Source organism: Grampus griseus (assembly GCF_964374135.1).
Source record: "Grampus griseus genome assembly, chromosome: 9".
Taxonomy (NCBI): Eukaryota; Metazoa; Chordata; class Mammalia; order Artiodactyla; family Delphinidae; genus Grampus; species Grampus griseus.
Genome location: NC_139003.1, coordinates 1,097,201 through 1,115,842, shown reverse-complemented (window position 1 = coordinate 1,115,842; position 18,642 = coordinate 1,097,201). Strand labels below are relative to the sequence as shown.

The following is an 18,642-nucleotide window of genomic DNA, read 5'->3' as shown; positions in this document are numbered from 1 at the left end:
GATAGCTCTATTTTAAGGGAGAAGAGAAAAAAAAAATGTTTAAACGTGTTTGCATTCGAAGCTAATAATGCAAACTACTCACTGTTTGGAAACAATTTATGAAAAGCCCACTGATTTTTCAGGAACCCTCCACGAGTCCGCTGGAACCTCAAACCCCAAACCACGGATTACGCGCATGCAGGGGCACGGCACGGACCACCGGGGACCGCAGGGGATGGATACTGGAAGACGCAGACCAGAGCTTCCTGAAGGGCCAACCACACGAGGGCCTTCCCACTAGAAGAATCTGGCAACGACACTACTGCTGTGCAGTTTAATTAGGACACGTGGCCTCTCTGGCTCTCTGGGAAGAAGGAATCACACACCCAGTCCCTCCTCCAGACCACCAGCCCCTCCCCTCCCCTCCCCTCTCTCCCAAGGCCTGTGCCCTGCATCCTTCCTGCATGGGAACGCTCAGGTCTTTCGTTTAAAGGGTGACCTCATATGCCAGTGTCGGTAAAACCTATGACACTGCCACCTACCCTTCCACCATTCACTTACTTCTATACTTACACAATACTCTTTTTCTCCTTCAGAAACTTTATAAGATGAATTGAATATTTCCATCATGTCCCCATGAAAGAAAGCACAATATTAAATTGTTCAATTTTCCTGGTAACTCCATGATGAGAATTACACTGAGCTTATCCATAACCTCACCTGTATTGTGGAATCAGCAAAGTGCAGAAGTTCAATGATTTGAAAGCGAAGCGTGGAAGCAACAAGATACTGTCCTAAAATTACTGTTTTGTGCTTGAAATACTTTAAAAAACTTTTCAGACAGGTTTTTACACTTGAAGGGGGTCTCCATGGCAGTTACAGAAAAACCTAAGAAAGTATGGATACATGAACGAACGAATACCTGCTTCGTTCACAAATGTACGATCTTCGACGCGTAACTACACTCTTACAAGTCCTTAATCCATGACTCAGCTAAATGGAGAGCTAAAAATCATGGCACCCTTATCCCCCAGTGTGTTCTGCTAAAAACAAATCAAAACAACACAACAGCCTAGTGCCAGCATGTTCTCACCGGTAAACAGGCCACTTTGAGGGGGCAAACCTCCACATTTAATCAAAGTAGTTCCCACAAGGGTGCCCTGTAGTAATTTCAAAACTAAGCCCACCAGAAAATCTTTACAATAATTTCATTTCCAAATTTTCCTAGATCCTATTTTTAAAGGAAAAGTTTTTTTCTGTGTTCTCCCCCCTACCTTTTTTTTATTATTATTATTAATCTGGATTGAAGAAAAGCACACATTTCATTTATTGTCTGGATTACAGATTCTTATTAAACAAACCAGAGCTCATTATAAAATCAATATCAACTTAACCACCATGCCCCCAGGAGAACCACATAAAGGTCACTCCAAGAAATTCAAACAATTTTCCTGCTGGAAGGGCATGATTTTAATTACAGATACTATTAATTAGAGCTGTCACTGGGAAGCTTTTTTTTCTGTTAATTATCACAAACTCAGTCCTAAGTGTGCATTTGCAACCTGCACTTTTGTCAGAATTAGTCACTTCTGCATGCAAGTCCAACCTTTCCATTCTATCAATATTTTATATTCAAATTTCAAAGCATATCAAAGGATGCCGTGCTTTCTACAAACCTCCGCCCGTACGATCTGCCATCTCTCACACACCTAACAGAACTAGTGTGATAATTTATTTATGTCCCGCACAGGCTTGGCCCAGAAGAGACCCAAACGCCTACACTGGTTCTGCTCAATAGAATTTCTGGATACATTCTTACTAGTTTGTGTGACATTTTTCCCCAAGCTGCTTCTTCAAATGTGCTTTTTCTTTTGCTTTGAAGCAAAGCTAGCCCCTGAAATGCCATCTCCCACACATTTGAAGTTGCTGTTTCTTTATAAGAAAAGATCGTACTGACCAGGCTTCTGACCCCCTCCAGAAAACCAGAGGTTTTCTTCATTCAACAACACCACCGAGAGTTTTGAAGTAGGGAAAATAGCACTTTCTGGTCTCTCTTAAGCAGAGCGATTTTATCAGTTCATCCCAGCACCTTATGTGAGACAGGGTCAGGGCGGCTCTCAGACAAGCTCCTGGGGGGGGGGGCGGTGTTCTAGACAGAGCTTGAGCCGCTCCCCAGCAGTGCAACTGTGATGACAGAATGATAACATTTACAGCCGTGACTGTAAAGCAGGATGCATTATTTACATGACACATTCCATGTCACAGTCATGTGACTTCAGAAAGCAAAGACTCTACTCCAATGGGAGAAACGCTTTACAAAATGTATCTATTGAACTTCAGGAAACGATGATTAAGTAAATTACCTTCCCAAACGGGAAAATATACTTGGAGTTGCGTTATATTTTATGTTAGAAGAAATCAAGTGCCCTGACTGGTATATATTCTGGGCTTGCGTGAAGATGTGTTTTCATTACGAACATTATTAAATCTGGAGTGCGTGCTACGGAACTCCCAAACATTCTGTGAATTTTTTTTTTATGTCCAGTTTCGTCTGAACCTCCTCCCCTCAGTCTCATTGGTTCCAATTTTTTTCCAGGTGTGTCTGGACCGTTTCTGCATCACCAGTGCATGGCTCCACCACTGCTCTCCTGAAGACATCCTTGGTTTACTTTCCATCTATCGGCCTTAGATGCCACTTTATCCAAATAACAGCCAAGGTGGCAACAGATCAGGTCAGAGGATCTTTTCACATGAGATCCTGAGGAAGCCGATGATTTAAGAGACACCTTCATACATCTACACAACCAATTTATCTTGCAACTCCGGCATTTTTTATTAATAGTGGCCAAACTAAGGAAGATAACAGATAATACATAATTCATGTATTATACTTTTTCCACATTTCTAATTAGCAGCCCGCTTTCACAGCTAACATGAGACCATCCCAGAACAGCATAAGATTAATTTAGAGCAGGAAAACTAGGGTTTCAAGGTATTTACGTGAATGCTAATGAGAAGTTTCAAATCGTCATCACACAAGAACCCAAACTATGAATAAATGAACAACTGCTGGGAATGGGGGAGGGGCCAAAGACGACTTAAACAATCCGTCCATTCCAGTGGTGAATGGAACTGAAACAGCACTTAGAAAAGTCTCTTTTTACCTGGTAGGCGTTGGTGGCATCAGGGTCCGGGTCGCCCCCAGGTCCCGAGAGCTTCTCCTTCAGCCTGTACTGAGAGCTGTGTCGTAGGCAGTAGATGACGCCGGACGCCAGCAGGACCGCCACGATGGCGACGACGGAGACCAGAGTGAGCACGATGAACTTGGTCGAGTCCTCTCGTTCTGCCTGGTGAGGCAGAAGCTTGGGTTTGCTTTTCTGCAGAATAGGAGAGGGGGCAGGTTACTACCCAGTGAATCATGAGTCCTGAAAACCAGCCCTTCCAGACGCAACCTAAAACGTAAAGCTCTGGGCTGGCACTGAGACAACAGGAGGGCGTCCAGGAAAGCAGCCCTCGGACCGGAAGCTACAGTCATTTCAACACAGCGCGCCGCAGACGGCAATGTTTTCACAAGGAACGTCATTACAGGCGTCACTTTTGTTTCCTTAACGGCCGCCGTTTTTCAAACTTAAAGGTATAAAGTATTCGGCAGCTAATTCACTGCCTTAAGTAAAATAAAGCCTTCGTCCCTTCTCAAGAGGTACGCGGGGAGCGGATGCCTCACAAACGGTGGGGCTGGGGTGGATAGACCGGGTGGGGGTGCCTAGCTCCTGCTGTGCGTGAGGGTACCAGCAGAAGTCCAACCACTGAGCCTGCTTCTGTGAAGCGTCAGGCTAGTATTCCTGCACATATTGCAGGGAGTTGCCATCCCGGAAGCCCCTCCGCTCGCCTTCCAAGGCACGTCCCCTCGTCCCCTCGTCCAGACCTCGGACCTGGGCCGCGTCTACACCCCGCACAGACCCCGCACTTCGCACCTCGGCACTTTTCCTTGAAAGGAGCTGCGAGACAGGGGCGCGCTATGGTCCAGGAGTTCACTTCTCGGCGGGTGAAAGGTAAGGGAGCCCAGGTCCGTCGGGTTCTCCTGCTTCGGGGGGCGGGATGGGGGTGGGTAAGAACATCCTTTCGGCGCGTTGCACGAGTCTCCATGCACACAAAGTTGCACAGTGCGCGCCCTCATTAGCTTCATTATAAGGAATATCAGCAACAATTAAAACGCCAGGGGACGATGGAGACTCGGCCAGCACACCCTTCCGCAATTACTCGGGGAATGAATAGAAATGCACGCCCCCGCCCCAGTCCTGGTTGCTACAAGATGAGAACAATTAGCAAACTCCTTTCCACCACCTAATTTCGCGTGGTAACAAAATGGATTTTTCCCCATGAATGCCTGGCCGGCCTATTCATTATCTCTCTTCTATTAGTAATTTTCTGCTCCGTATTCAGCCTCCCAACTCTTCATTTCCTCCTGTCTCCGAGTGTACACAGGGCCTCTTATGTCAGGCCGGGCCATTTTTATCTTGTAATCATAAAGGCCACCAAAGCAATTATCGCCGGTCCTGACTGGAAAAGCTGGTCATTAATTAGCCTCCTTTTGCCTTCGGTGCCGCGGATTAGCTGGTGCCGGGACTGGGTTAATGGAAACGCGGGTGAAATGAGAAAAGACGCCGGATTTTCTTGCCTGGATGCGAGGCTCCGAGGAGGACAGCAGGTCCGCCAGCGGCGGGAGGGACGGAGGCGCGGGGACGCTAGGGGGAGACGCGGACGGGGGGGGGGGGGTCGGGGGAGGGAGCCGGGACGCCCGGGCGGTGGGGCGAGCGGGGCGCGGGGGCCCCCCGGCCAGTGCGGCCGGTGCGCGCGGCCCTCGGCCTGGAGGGAGAGGCGGGCGGAAGACCCCTCCCCATCCTCTCTCACCCCTCCCCTCGCCCCTCCCTCCCCGGCCCAGAAAGAAGTCACCCGGAGGGCTGCCGGCTGCCAGCCCCGCAGGCCCCGCTTCCCCCCGGCACCGTGTCCCCGCCCCGCGCGGCGACAGGCCGAACCGCAGAAATAAACCGGAGGGACCCGGCCGCGGTGCCGGAGACGCGGGCGGACTGGGAGGGGGCCCGACACCCACGTGCCCGGCTCCTCGGCCCCCGCGCGGTGCCGCTGGTTCACGCCCGTCCTCCCGCGGCCGGTTCAAGAAGAGCGCGCCCCTCTCCAAGCCCTCCGGCCCGGGACGCTCCCCTGAGAGGCCGGCGAGGCTCCGGCCGCCCGGGTTCCCACCCCGCCGATGCGCCCCTCCCCCCACTAGCGCTCCTCCGCTCCCGGGAGAGGCCGGCTCCGAGCCTCCGCAGACGAGCGGGGACAACAAAGGAGGGCGCGCGGCCGGCGGAGGGGGCGTCCCGCTAGACCCCGCTCGGCGCCCCCAGCCGTCACTGCATCCCCCACTCCGCCCCGGCGCAGGCGACCGGCGGCCCCCGCCCCGCCCCCCCCCCCAGGGGAGCCAGTCCAGGCGTCGGGGGGACCCCGCGCGCCCACGTGGCTGACCGCGCCCGGGTACGGGGACTTCCCGAACCCTTCTGCCCCGCGACGTGAAGCGCACACGCGCGCGGTGACCAGCCTGGCTCCGAGGGGACGCGCAGCGCCTCGGTGGGTGGCCACCACCTCAGTGCGCAGCCGACGGGCGGTCGCCAGCGCGCGGAGGACTGAGGACCTGAACAGGGTCCGGCCCAGGCGCGGGGTCTCGCTGGGTAAGAGGCACAAGCGTAGCCCGGTTGTCGCTCGGTTCCAGGTGGGAGGCCGTGAACGCACAGAGGCCCTCTAAGGAGGCCGGCAGCGGCGCCTGCACTTTACCCTGGCCCGGGTCTGGGGCGGCAGGAGAGACCCCGGCGGGGCGTTCCCCCGGGAGGGAGGCCGGGCAGCCCTAAGTGTCGCCGCCCGGCCGGCTCGGCCCTTTTTGCCGGAAACCGACGGTCACCGTGACCCGTAGGCTGCGCTCTCGGCCGGGGAAGCGGAAAGGGGCCTGCCCGGCCTCCCCTCACGCAGCGCTTGGAGTTTACTCAGAGGTCAAAGAAAAATGTCAAGGAGAGTGACTGCCCGGGTCCCTCCTCCCTGGGCCCCGCTCTGTCTCCGGCCAGCTGCGCAGCCCCCGCTGGGTCCCAGGTGCTCCCGGGGAAGAGGACGGGACTCCACGTCCACTGAGTCCCACTTTCTACGGTCCCGTCCAGCTCCCCGCCGCCTGGGCCGGAGCTGCCCCGCGCAGGGAAGGGGTGGCAGTGGTCCTCTCGCATCCAGGAGAGGGGTCTGGTGAGGCTGGGGAGGGCGAGCACCGGGTCAAGGAGGGGCCTGGACGGCGGGCGTGGTCGGGGAGGAGGGATCTGACCAGGAGAGGAAGGAAGCCTGTTGGGGACAGAGAGGGATGCGCCGGTTTGGGCCACTGTGACGCTGCGGCCGCAGGATCTTAGGGCCCGGCTGGGAATCCTGCCTCTCGCTGGCCCCTGGGCACCTCGGTTGGAGCCCGAAAAGTCGCTCTTCCTTGGGGCGCCCTCAATGACTCCAACGTCCTACCTAGTGCTGTCGGGAGGGTCACGCGGGGAGGAAAAACGCTTGGCTGCAAGTCAGGACTGAGGAATCCCGGAAGAAATAAAAATTTACACTTTTTTTAAAAAATTAAAGAGCGTGAACTCCGTCCTCGGCACAGTGATTGAGTTTAAATAACTATGATTATTGTATAGCCTTTCTTTATTGTAGAGTTAAAAAAAGTCTTAAGGGACCCCTGCTAACCAGGAGATTTAAGAGAAAGCAGCGGGTGCCTTTGCTTAAAAGCGAGTCCGACCCTCTGTCCTGCCCAGGAGTGGCCTGGGTCCTGCCCCCCCAGGCCGAGGGGCTGTAACTACATGCGCTTTCCTGCAGTCTTGCCCTGGCGCTGAGCCCTGCCCAGAGCCCTCCACTAATTAGAGGCATCTTGTCAGTCCTGACTTGAAATTGAAAGAAAATAATGTTTAAATATTTATGACTTTGACATTTACAGTCAGGCCGCCTCCTTCTGTACAGTGGCAGCTCCCACCCCCCGGAAAGTTTGGAGCAGGGGAGGGGTGAGGGGGAAGGCGGAGGAAGCAGCCGTCCCAAGCAGCCTGGTCACACAGGGAGCACGGGGCGTCTGTGTACCCCAGGGTGCAGGCGACACATATACAAGCACTTAATACTAAGCTGCAGAGGCAGGAAAAGTATGATTTTTATGAGACTTTGCATCAGGTTCGAGGCACGAGAGTAAACTGAAGCGCCTTGCCTATTTCTTCCACTCCCGCATCTCCGCCCGCAGCTCCTTGAACTTAGAACGTAACACGTTGCAAAAGCTGCGATTTGAAATGCATGTGTGACCACAGAGGCAATCAGCGGAATTGCTCTTAGAATCTGCACACATTGTCCTGACCTATTGAAACTATTTTGATCTGTGCTTATAAGTGAAGGTGCCTGGGGCTTCCTTTATCTTCTTTGCCATTTATGGCAAAATACCTTCAAAACTTTTTTTTTAAGCTGTCCACGTGGTAAGCCTAAAATAAAAGAAGAAAGAAGAAAAAAGAACATTGTATACCCAAACTCGATTGTGAGGCAGCCACACCAATATATAACTTCATGGTAAAAAATACTTGTTGACGGGTAGAAAAATGTAGCATTTTCCCAAGGCTGTGCTACGCAACCAGTTAGCAAGAGCAATTCATTATCGAAATCACTGGCTTCAATTTTAAAACGCACTTGTACCCAAAAACTTATGGGCACAGGCATGCAGCAATTTCATTGATACTAAACTTCTAATATTGTGGATGTTTTCATTTGCATCATTTCGAAAGAATCTGATTTGCAAACCCAGCCGTATCCCGTGTTCCTCTGCACTTTTATGTTCCTATAATTGTAAAGATCTTTTTCTCTGTAAAATTTAGAAATTAATTTCAGAGACTAATGAATGGTTAAAAACAAGTCTGTCTTTGGTTTCCCAGATGAACCATCTTAGAATTATTTGGAAATTTCACGCTAAGTTTACTAAGATATATTTACTAAGATATAGTAACTATCACTTTAAAGCCGATCAAAAATTTTAACAGCTCTCAGGCCACAGGAATGACCAAACTTAAAAATATTGGGGGGGGGGTGTCTTAAAATATTTTAAAAGTATTTTTTTAAAGCTGTTAACTGAACTATTTTTAATTTGGAACTGGCCACAGAATTCTAATAAATGAGAGAAGTCAGGCGGAAATAATCATGTATTAATTCTCTGCATTACAAAATCTTTTCAGAAGCTATTATCAGAGCAAGAGGCATTGCGGTCTGAATTCAGGGTGGGAGGAATCCTTTGTGCAGCTGAAGGCTATTGTTCGTTTGTGCAGATGAAATTGTACTTGCAAATCTGCCATTCAAGTAGCCAAAAAAAAAAAAAAAAAAAGCTTATATGGGCAAAAGAAAACAATCTCCAAGAAACAATTATTCTTAAATATAAACCTCAATGAAAATAAAGTGGGGATACGCTGTTTTAAAATCGTCTATTTATGAGGTATTGTTCAGGCATAGGCGTAAAAGTAAATACACAGAGGATTATAAATTGTCTGTTTGCATCTTTAAGCACTCCTAGAAGATCAGTTTGGGGGAAATACTCTGTTTTCAGGTGTCAGGGAAGATTTACGATATTTATGTTGAAAGTGGGAAAAACACCCCCGTGTGAACTAATTTTTAGCAGAGCTTGATAAGCAGCAAATTGTCTCGGGGGAAACAGAGGGCGACCCTCCGAGAAGGGACCGACGTGGCCCGACCAGGGAGAAAGCCGGCCCGGCCACCTCTCAGGCTCCGTCGGCATGTTTATCGCATCCAAACTCAAACCCGACCAATAAGCTTGAAGCGCGGCCGGGGGCCCGCGCTGCAGAAGCGTACAGTCGGCCCGCGGCCTGCCCAGGCCCGGGCGCGCGCCCCCGGGGTCAGGCGTCCCCTGGGTCACCCGTGCTCTGGAAGGAGTTTTCCCTCCGCAAGAATCAAGCCCTTTTCAGCACTGGGGTTTCTGCTTCTCTCCTTCGCGGAGGCTTAGAAGTCGCCTCTGGGAGGCTCGCCTGGCGTCGCGGGTCAGGACCCTGCCGCGGCGCCGCTCAGAGCGCGGGTCCCGGGGGCGCATGGCCGTTTTCGGCCCCTCCCCCTCGACAGGCCCCGGCTTTCTCACTTCTCGTTCCCAGTCCCTCCCGCCTTTCTCCTGTAGGCGATCCGCATCGAGGTGGGAAAGATCGGACCGCAGCGCCGGACACAAAGGGTCGAGGGTTCCTGGGAGCCGCGGTATTCACAGCGCGGAGGGGTCCCCAGGCGGCCCCAGCCCGCTTCCCGCGGGGACAGTGCGGGGGGCCCAGCCCCTCCCGCCACAAAGCGCGCCGGCCGCGGGGCAAGGATCAGTGTGCCCAACGACGCCCGCCCACCCCGGGCCCCGCGGAGCCGCACAGGTCCCCTGCCTCACCTCGCCGCCCGTCTCGGGAGCCAAGCGGGGTGTGCTTAGCTGCGTGCGGGCGGCCCCTCCGAGGCTGATAAAGAGAGGGGAGCTTCCGTGTCCCTCCTGCACGCAAACCTTCACCGCCTCGCACTTTCGTTCGCATTCATCCAGAGAAGGCCGGTTTGCCGAAGACCACTGGGCCCCGCAGCGCCCTTGACCCCAGGCGGGGAGGCTCCCCGGTGCCGACCAGGGGCCGCTGTCTGCGGACTTAGCGGGGCCACTGGACCCCAGAGCAGGAGGACGCGGGGGCAGGGGCCGGGGGCCGGGCCGGGGAGCTGGGCGGTTGGCGGGGGCACCGTGCCCGCTGCGGCCGATGGCTCCTGGCCACCCTCCGGCTGTGCGTTTGGGGGTGCAGTAGGCACTGGTGACTGTGACAGACACCCCCAGCCGTCCAGCGTGGAGCGACCTCTGAGCACTGATGACACAAAAGGGCGGGAGTCCGGCTCCGGCTCCACAGGATCTCTTCTGCTGAGGTTTCAACCCCTAGTTCGGGGTCTGCCCGACGGCCCCGACAGAGACCGAGGCTTCTGTAAAACCCCGAGGCAAGTCCCACTTCAGAACCACACAGGCAGTCAATAAAGTCCCTCCTTCAAACAGCTCCGCGTCAGAAGTTTCTCTGGCAAGCGCGCGGCCGCCCCACCGGGGAGGGCGCCGAGACAGCGCCGGTTCCTTTTGGGGGAGGGGAGGTGGCCGCTCGGAGGCGTTCTCCACCGGACCGGGGAGATCAGAGAACCCTGCACTCCCACACACGGCCCCACCTGCCCCTGGCACTCTCCTCCCTGGGTGCCCATCCAGCGTCCTCTAACTGGAACGCCTCGACAGCACAGAGGCGCGCTCCGGCCCCGATAAGGAGGGCGAAGAGCGCCCCAAAACGGGCTGCGAGGAAAATGCTCCCACGTTGGTTCCCTTCCACGCCGGCTGCTCATCCCGTCCTTCATCTTTTCCCACAACCCTCCCCATCTGCGACCCCCGCCCCCGCCCCCGCCCTCTTGCTGGTCCGAACCGCCCGGAGTGGCTGGCGATGCGGAGTCCGAGAGGCAGTGGCCCCAGCCCAGCCCGTCTTCGCGGGGAGCTCTGGGGTGGGACTGCCACCGACCGGGTCACCACGGGATGTCCACCCCTGTCCCACTTGGGGAATGACCTCAGACGCAGACCTCCCCGGCCAAACAGAGCACTTGACAGGCAGCCTGCTGCGAGTCAGTTAGCCCCAGGACTGGGCTCTCCGACGCCCAGGTCGCCCATCCGAGCCCCTCACCCCGCCCCCGCCCCCGCCCCCCGCCCCGCGCGCACCCTCCACCCTTACCAGGCTCCGGTTCCTCGCCGCGCCACCTACATGCCTTGGCGATGCCCTCGGTGGGTCTCTCCCGCTCCCTCCGGCCCCCAACCCGGCCCCTGTCCCTTCTACGGCCTCACCAGTGCCCACGCCCCGGCCCCGCGCCCCTGGTTACCTGCAGCGGGGCGGGCGCCGGGCGCCCAAGCCGGAGGAGAGGAGGACGTGTGCCCGGCCGAACGGCCTCGGGGCGCGGCGGCCGCGGGCAGCGGCGGCGCCATCACCGCCGTCAGCCTTTTTCCCTGGGCCGGAGCCACAGACGAGCGGGGCCATCCTGCTTCTGACCACAAACTTCTCCGGCAGCCGGCGGAGACAAAGGTGCCGCGCGCCGCAGCTCCACGGGCCGTGGCGGCGGCCGCACCAGCTCGGAGCCCGCAGCTCTGCTCCGCCGCTCGGCCGGGCTCTGTGCGCTCCGCCGGGGCCCGGCCCCAGGGCAAGGCGCTCGGGTCAGGGCGCGGAGAGGGTGGGCGCGGGGCCGGGCGCGGGACGGTCCCCGCAGGGCCACCGGCCGCGCGCGCAGCTCCATCCTGCGCGGCCGCCGCGCCCCGCCTTATATCCGGCCCGGCGCGCACGCGGCCGGCGGCGGCGCGGCTCGCGGCCCAGCCACCGGTTGCTATAGCGATGTCCCCCCCGCACACACACAGGTTGCTGACAGCAATTGGCTAAGGGGCCGCGGCTCTCCAAACACCCTCTCCCGCCCGAGACTATGAATGGACATCGGCTTTGTCAGTCATTTGTACAGCGCGGCAGCCCGGGCCTTCGCCTTTTCTTTCTTTTCAGCCTTTCTCCCTTTCATCGTTCGAGTCGCACTTCAGACTGGGCAAGTTCAGGGTAGCACCCGGGGGAGAGGGGACACGGCAAGAAATGTCAACCTGCACGGCCCTGCTGTGACCTCTGCTATGGGAGGGGTGGCGTCGAAACTCTTTGCAAGAGAAAAACTCAGGATACATCCTTCTTCCGAGTTAGTTTTGACACTTTTGCCCTGGGGGCCTTTTGCTCCCTTTCCAAATTGAAGCTGGCCAATGACGCCGGGCAAATCGCGAGTAAACGCCCCCGCCCCCCGCCCCTTATAGGAATCCCGCTCGAGTGTTTAGGTCTCGAAGGCGCCTACAAAGCGCCTTGCCGGACGCAGGAACTACTGAGAACTTTGCCGCCATTTGGTCCAGGCGAAATGCGGGCCGCCAGCCCAAAACGTCGGGACGGGATGGCGGGGAAAGGAAGGAATCGAGCTGCGTCCTCGCTTCCCCAGGTCAAAGGCCCGGCCTGGCCCACTGCCCCGCAGAAGGAGCGGAGCGAGGTCGCAGGCCGCGCTCTCAGTCGCTCGCTCCTCCCGAAGCTCCCCGACCCCGGGCGCGGGCCCAGGGCGCGACTCTAAGTCGGGCCGGCGGCGCCCGAGGCCAAGCAAAGCAGGGGCCTGGGGGGCGACCAGACCGTCTGGGCCTGGTGAGCGGCCTCCCGCGGACTCGCGGTCGCTGCGGCCGCTCCCCCGCCCTTTCACCCCCACTCTCCCCGCTCCCCGCTCTGGACCCCTGGTCGCAGCCACAGGTCGGGGCACCCCCGCCGCGCGGCGCCCCCCGCCGAGCAGCCTAGCGCGAGAGCTGAAACCCAACATCTGTGCGTACAATGCGCTCTCGAGGCCCACAGCTGCAGGCACAAGGGGAAGAAAGAAAGGAGTGGGGGGGAGATCTTGTCACATGCAGATGACAGTCTGTGGAGGGCTCTTTAGTTTCTCCTTTTCTGGAAACCCGGGCGCCCTCCTCCCAGTGCCCCTCTCCCACCGCCTCCCCATTGTTCCCGCGCTCGGGACAGCTGGAGGCGGCGGCCGCTCCTCGCCCGACGCCCCTTCTGCCCACACCCGGCGGCCCCGGGGCCCGGGAGAGCCGCGGCCCCCGCCCCCAGCCCGGTCGGCCCCGCGGGCGAGCTCGCACCGCTTCCCCCCGGCGCTGCCCCCAGACCTGCCCCGCGCCGAGGGTCCCCGCCGTCGCGCTCCCCTCGCGGAAACAGAAGTGCCTAACCGCCCGGCCCGCCCTCCCCGGGCCAGGGCTCCGGGCACGAGTGCCTGCGAGGTGCTTGCCTCTGTCTAAAGTGTCCGAAGGACTCGCTTCCTCTGACCGAAGGCCTAAGCTGAGATCTACTTGCATTTGCTATTTCTAGGGGCCGGGAGTCGAGCGCTTCCGAGAACCCGGGCTCCGTAGGCCTGAGCGGCCCGAGCTCGCGGGGGCTGGAGGCCTGCTGGCCGCTTCGCCGGGCTTCGAGAAGCTCGAGGGGAAACTCAGTTCCGGGGCGGCCAAAGGGGCACCGCGGCTCCACTCCAGCGACCCACCACGGCGCACACCGCCCGCGGACAGCCGGCAGGCCAGGAAGGGGGAGCCACCCCTGCTCTCGCATCCCCACGCCGGGTCAGGGCCTACAGACCCCCCGTCCTCTGTCCACCCGCCGGGCCTCCCGCGAGACGCCGGATCGCTCCCATCCCCGGAGCCCACGCCCCGCGCCACCTGGGGACCAAGACCCGACTGGCTGTTCCTCCCTGCTGCCCTCCGGGGGGCCCGGGTCGGCCCGGTACCTCCTGGAAAGAGGAGGGGGAAGGGGAGGAGGCGGGAGGGGCCCCGTAGAGCCCCGGCCGGGGGAGGGGGTAGGACTGCGGACAGAGGGACCGGCAGGGAGGGGAGGCCTGCGGCAGGGGACCTGCCGCCCTCAGCCTGGCTGGGAACCGGCCTCTCCATAGCAACCGCCTGTGCGCGCGCGCGCTCGCTTGTGTGCGGGGGAGTGGGCTCCCGGGCCGCCTCAGCCCGCGTGGGGGGATCTCAGGACGCTGGGGGCCGGGGCCGGGGACGTCCTCTCCGGGACGGGAGGGCCGGCCTTTTCTGAGGTGCTGGGGACTCCGGGCGGTCAGGAGACGCCGCGCCAGGCACACGGCGGGCAGGGGGGACGGGGGCGGGCAGGGGGGACGTGCCCAGGCCCCGTGCTCGGCCGTGGGGGCACCTGGGCGCCCGGCCCTCGCTGTCGGCCCGCCTGCCTTGCGAACAGGGCCCTGGGACTCGGCGGGAGTGAGCGCGGTCGGTGCATCTTCACGGAGACCCAGCGCGGTGCCTCCCGGGGCGCGGCGCGCCGGGCCGGGGCCGGGCGGCCGCTGCGGCCGCGCCTCCCTCCCCGGCTGGCCAGAGGTCCGCCAGGCGCACCTGGGGTTGGCGCGGGGGCAGCGGGGCTCGCGGGGCCGGGGACCGCGCCGCCTCGGGGAGCGCCCGGCCTGCTCACCCGCGCTGGAGGGGAACCTGCGCGAGCTCCCAATCCGCGGTGAGGCGCCGAGAGGCTCCGGGAGCCCGCGAGGGGCCCGGCCTCGGCGGCACCCTCCTCGCCGGCCGGCCGCCCGCTGCACGCCCGCCCCTGTCACTTTCCTTGCCCTCGATCGCCAGGAGCCACAACCGGCTGTGAGGACCCTGCTCGGATGGCCAGGGGAGCGGCCCGAGGGGAGGCCCGACAGACAGCGCGAGGAGGACCCCAGCCGCGTCGTCCAGGGCCCCTGGGGGCGGTCAGAGGGTCGGCGACCCCAGAGAGGGCGTGCAGCTCGAAGTCAGATACTGTCCTGCTTTCCATACAAACACGATATGACATGTTAAATAAGTAAATAATAAGCAAATACATTCATTTTATTTAGCTAGTTTTTCAGTTGTCCCAAAGGGTTTCACTTCCAACCTCAAAGCAGCACATTCCCGATTTAATCTGAATTTAATGCCCTGTCTTTCTTGTGCGTTCAGGAAGGGTGGGTGGCACGATGGTGGCACAGTTCAAGTTTGCCTGTGGTCACTTTTTAAACAGTTAGAAGGGCCTTAAACTCTTAATGCAGGTTTTTATGAGCAGAAAAGTCTGTTTTCTCACCCACGCCTTGGTGCGCACCACAGTGTATTCTTCGTGGGGCAGCGCTTGTCAAGTACTCCCACACCTTCCTCCCCGCTCCCCCCCAGGACGCAGCGTCTGAGTCCGGAGCCCTCGCTCCCAGAGCTTCGAGATGAACGGGTTGCCCAGGAAATTCATTAAAAGAATGTATTTGTATTTTAGGTTCTGATCCTTCAAGTCTGTTTCAGAAACGGATAAATTAATCCACCAGATTTTCACTCTATTTCCCTTTATTTAAAAATGCTTTCTTACATCCAGGGCAGGAAAAATGTGTCTATCTTTTAATTCTTAAAAATACTTTAGTGGGAAAGTGTTTTGACAACAATGTAAGACTAGGTTCAGCTAATATCTTGGAGAATGAATGGTGCTGTTAGGATTTTTTTTTTTTTTGTCATGAGAGCTTAGACTTCATTTAATAATAAATTTCAATGACATTTTCAGAGAAAACTTTTAAACATGATGCAAAATGTTTTTGAGAGGCATGTTGATTGAATCATTTATATCTGATGCGTATATTATTCATATAGAAATTAGGATTGTTTAGCTGATGAATAAGAAGTATATGTAAAATTCACCCAAACCTACAAAACATCTAAACAATTTAGTTGAAAATGATATGTTGATCTTGCTAAGGCTTCTTTTAAAGTGCAGTTCACATTTGTTATGTGTAAACCTAATGTTCTGTGTTAGAAATCTCAGTTTCAACTTAGGGAGCACCAAACTGTTATAGATCACACATTTAACTGATCAGAATAAATTTCCAATGAACTAAATTATCAGAGAAAATGTATTTTAAAACAAAATAGAGAAAGACTGTCATGGGAAACATCAGGAATTCTCAATATTATGGTAAGATAGAAAGTGGCAAAAAGACCTTCTGGGATACTTGCTTGATTTCAGAAAACCTGAAGCAATTTTGTTTAAAAAATATAATGGTACATGAATTATATTGAAAATACTTTTGATTTGTAAATCCATTTATAGAAATGGTTTTAAGTTATAAAAGTGAAATTTGATCCTTTTCATACTGTAGCTATGCGTATACTGTATTTTCATACCGATATAATGTTAAAGAAAATAACATTTTATATCAATGAATGAATTTTGAAAAGCAAGATGTTTTATTGGTCAACCTCCTAGTGAAACAGTAACTGTCACTGAGATAATTTTCTAAAAAGGATGCTTGCACAGGTCAGTATAGATGACTCAATTGAACCGCATTAGTTGTGAAAAGCAATATTTTCAAGGACAATATTTGGAAGAGTTTTAGACACTAATGACAAGTCCTTATTCATGGAGACAGAAGCCAAGTCCATTGCAGCAAGAGGGGCTGCATTTGAGTAGATTCCTCACCAGTCTCCCTTGCATATTGGAAGCAGGGCAATCAAATTCACCAGCTGGGGTGACACCTGAGCAACTTTAACATTTTGCGATAAAATCTTTAAAATGGAGAGGAATGGAGAAATAATAAAATTATTCGTTCAAATCGTTTACTTTACTTCAAGAAAAATCTGAATTCTTTCCTCAAAACAGAGAGAAAATCACCAACGTAATTCAGCTTTCATTATTCTCATCTCAGCTTATATTCAGATCGATCTAGAATTTTCAAAATACAAAAACAGGAACTCTGTTATGAATAGAGGTGCTACTCCCTCCAATGGCCTAGCAGGGTCACATGAAACCATTGTATTAAAACCAAAAAATGTATTTCAGCAAGAATTTATGCTTGAAGGACTGGTTAACAAATATGCAGGAATTTGTTTTAGATTTTCTTTTTCAAACTTGCAATTACAGTTCCTGTAAGGACAAGAAAAGCTTCAAAACCTGATTATTACTATTAATGGTTTGTCCATTAAAAGTAGCATTTTGAAAAACTCTTCATACGGACAGATGTTTACAAACAGAGCAGTCTCCCTACAGTTTAATTTGTTTTTTATTCTCTAGATTCTAGAGTCTAAAAGATGTCTTACTTTCAATTTCCCTCTTTGTAAAGATCTAACCTTTTATTATTTACAAAATAAAGCTATAAAATACATATTTAATAATTGATGTCCAGTATAGTAAATACATTGTATGTTCATGACTAGATTTTACTCTTCTTCACAAAACTGAGCTAAAATTCCTTAGAGCGAATGTTTGCAAGAAAGACTCATTACCACTTGAACAAGGATCTAACTTTTTTGAAAATGGCTCAATCATGCCGTTATCTACAGATGAAACACAACAGTGCTATGAAGAATGTGTGGGTTCTCGCTCTTTTTGGGTTAAAAGTGCTTCCACATACTTTGTCAATTACATAGTGCATGTCCACTGTAATTGTTTGGAAAACAGTTTTTTTCCTGAAATTACTTTGGAATTAAAAGCAGAACAACAATTCAAGCAAATGTTTATCTCATAATTATGCAATTCAGCTTTCTCCTGTTCACATACACTTTTAAGGAAACACTGACGTGTGCCTTAATGTATGAAAATGGGCTCCCATTAAATGTGAAACTGTCACAGCCTGACAAGTTGGCTTCGTACCTGAAGCCTACGGAAGATGAATCACTATAAAGTGATAGCTTCTGATTTGACATCGCAAACATGTGTACAAGTATCGAGATCTAATGGGGACAAAGTTTCTGGAAAGAGCCAGCGGCTTGTCTTTCTGACACAACATGGAGCAGTCCCAGAAGGTTCAGGGTTAGCTGTCACTCTGAGAAATCCAGTGATGGCCCTTCAGAATTCCGTATGAGTTCACCCACAGCCGCCCAATAGCCAACTGAATAAAAAATGGTCGAATCTCCTCTGTGGATGCAGCGTCATGTGCATTCACGTTTTAGCAAGTAGGGTACAAATGAGCAGGTAATCTTACATAGGGTGCTACCATGTACTGAGACAGCTTTAAAAATTTTTGCAAAACTAATATATATATATATATATAGTCTCCTGAGATCTTTCAGTTCAAACACCTTAGGAAGTTACATATTTACTTCGACCTTTCTCTGTCATATTTGAAGTCCTCATTCAGAATTATCTGAAGATACGCTCAAACAAACTCGAAATCTAGTTTTACGTTTTCTAACATTTTGTGCTTCTGCCTCCTCCAAGACCTTATTATTTAACCTGATCACCCCCTAATTCATGGTTCTTATTTCCAAATGGCTCTTGAGTATTTTTAAGAATAAAATAAACCTTTAAAGAAAGATCACTTCTGACCATTAAGAATATTTTTTAAAAGGCCATTTACAAAAGCAGTGCCTAAATGTGGCAGCCACACTGGCATGGTGGGGAGAAGGGCGGCTTCCCCAGGTGACAGTCGGGAGAATAAGAGGCCCTGTGGGCTCAGCACGTTCAGAATAGACTCAGTTCCTTCTCTCCCATTGGGTGTCCCGGTTTCCATGACAACGGCCTCTCTGTCCTGAATGTCCTTCTTTGGGGTGAGGCTAGAGGCTTTCTTATCCTTCGTCCTCCCGTGATCAGGTCTGTCCCTTCTTTCAGGCCACGATGTGCTCTGACCTCACTCCTGGCCCCACCTGCACCAGTGCAGGCTCGTCCTGTGCCCCGTGTCCTCGGGATCCTCACCTCAATCCATTTGACCCCCTTCTCTTCTCACTCTGACCTGCACCAACTCTTCCTCAGATCCATCGAAGGTTGGCTCCCGTTCCTCCAACCAACCAAGCTGGTGCGTTCAGAGCACCTGCTTCCTGGCTGCCCACACCAGGCCCCTGTGTCGGCTGCCAGTACTGGCTCCGCATCTAAGAACCCCTGCCCCTGACACTGCTCCCCCAGCCCCTGTGCTTTGAGCTCAAAGTTTCTTATTTGAAACCCTATGTTGAATCCCTTGCCTTCAGAATAACTGGGTGCTCCTGATTTGTCAACCTCTCACAAACATGTGCACACCTCACCTCACTTACACGCACACACGCAGGCTCACCTACAGGAACACACACCATCTCACCTA

General features: G+C 54.3%; 1 protein-coding gene across 1 annotated transcript in view; it reads right to left on the bottom strand.

Annotated features, from left to right (window-relative positions):
• PTPRN2 (protein tyrosine phosphatase receptor type N2) overlaps positions 1 to 18,642 on the bottom strand; it is a gene marked incomplete at its 5' end in the record, with an annotated part of 671,781 nt that overhangs the window by 106,559 nt on the left and 546,580 nt on the right. Inside the window, one exon of the mRNA XM_082661426.1 lies at positions 3,144 to 3,356. Coding sequence (XP_082517552.1) covers positions 3,144 to 3,356 — 213 coding nt within the window. The remainder of the gene's footprint in view (positions 1 to 3,143; positions 3,357 to 18,642) is intronic.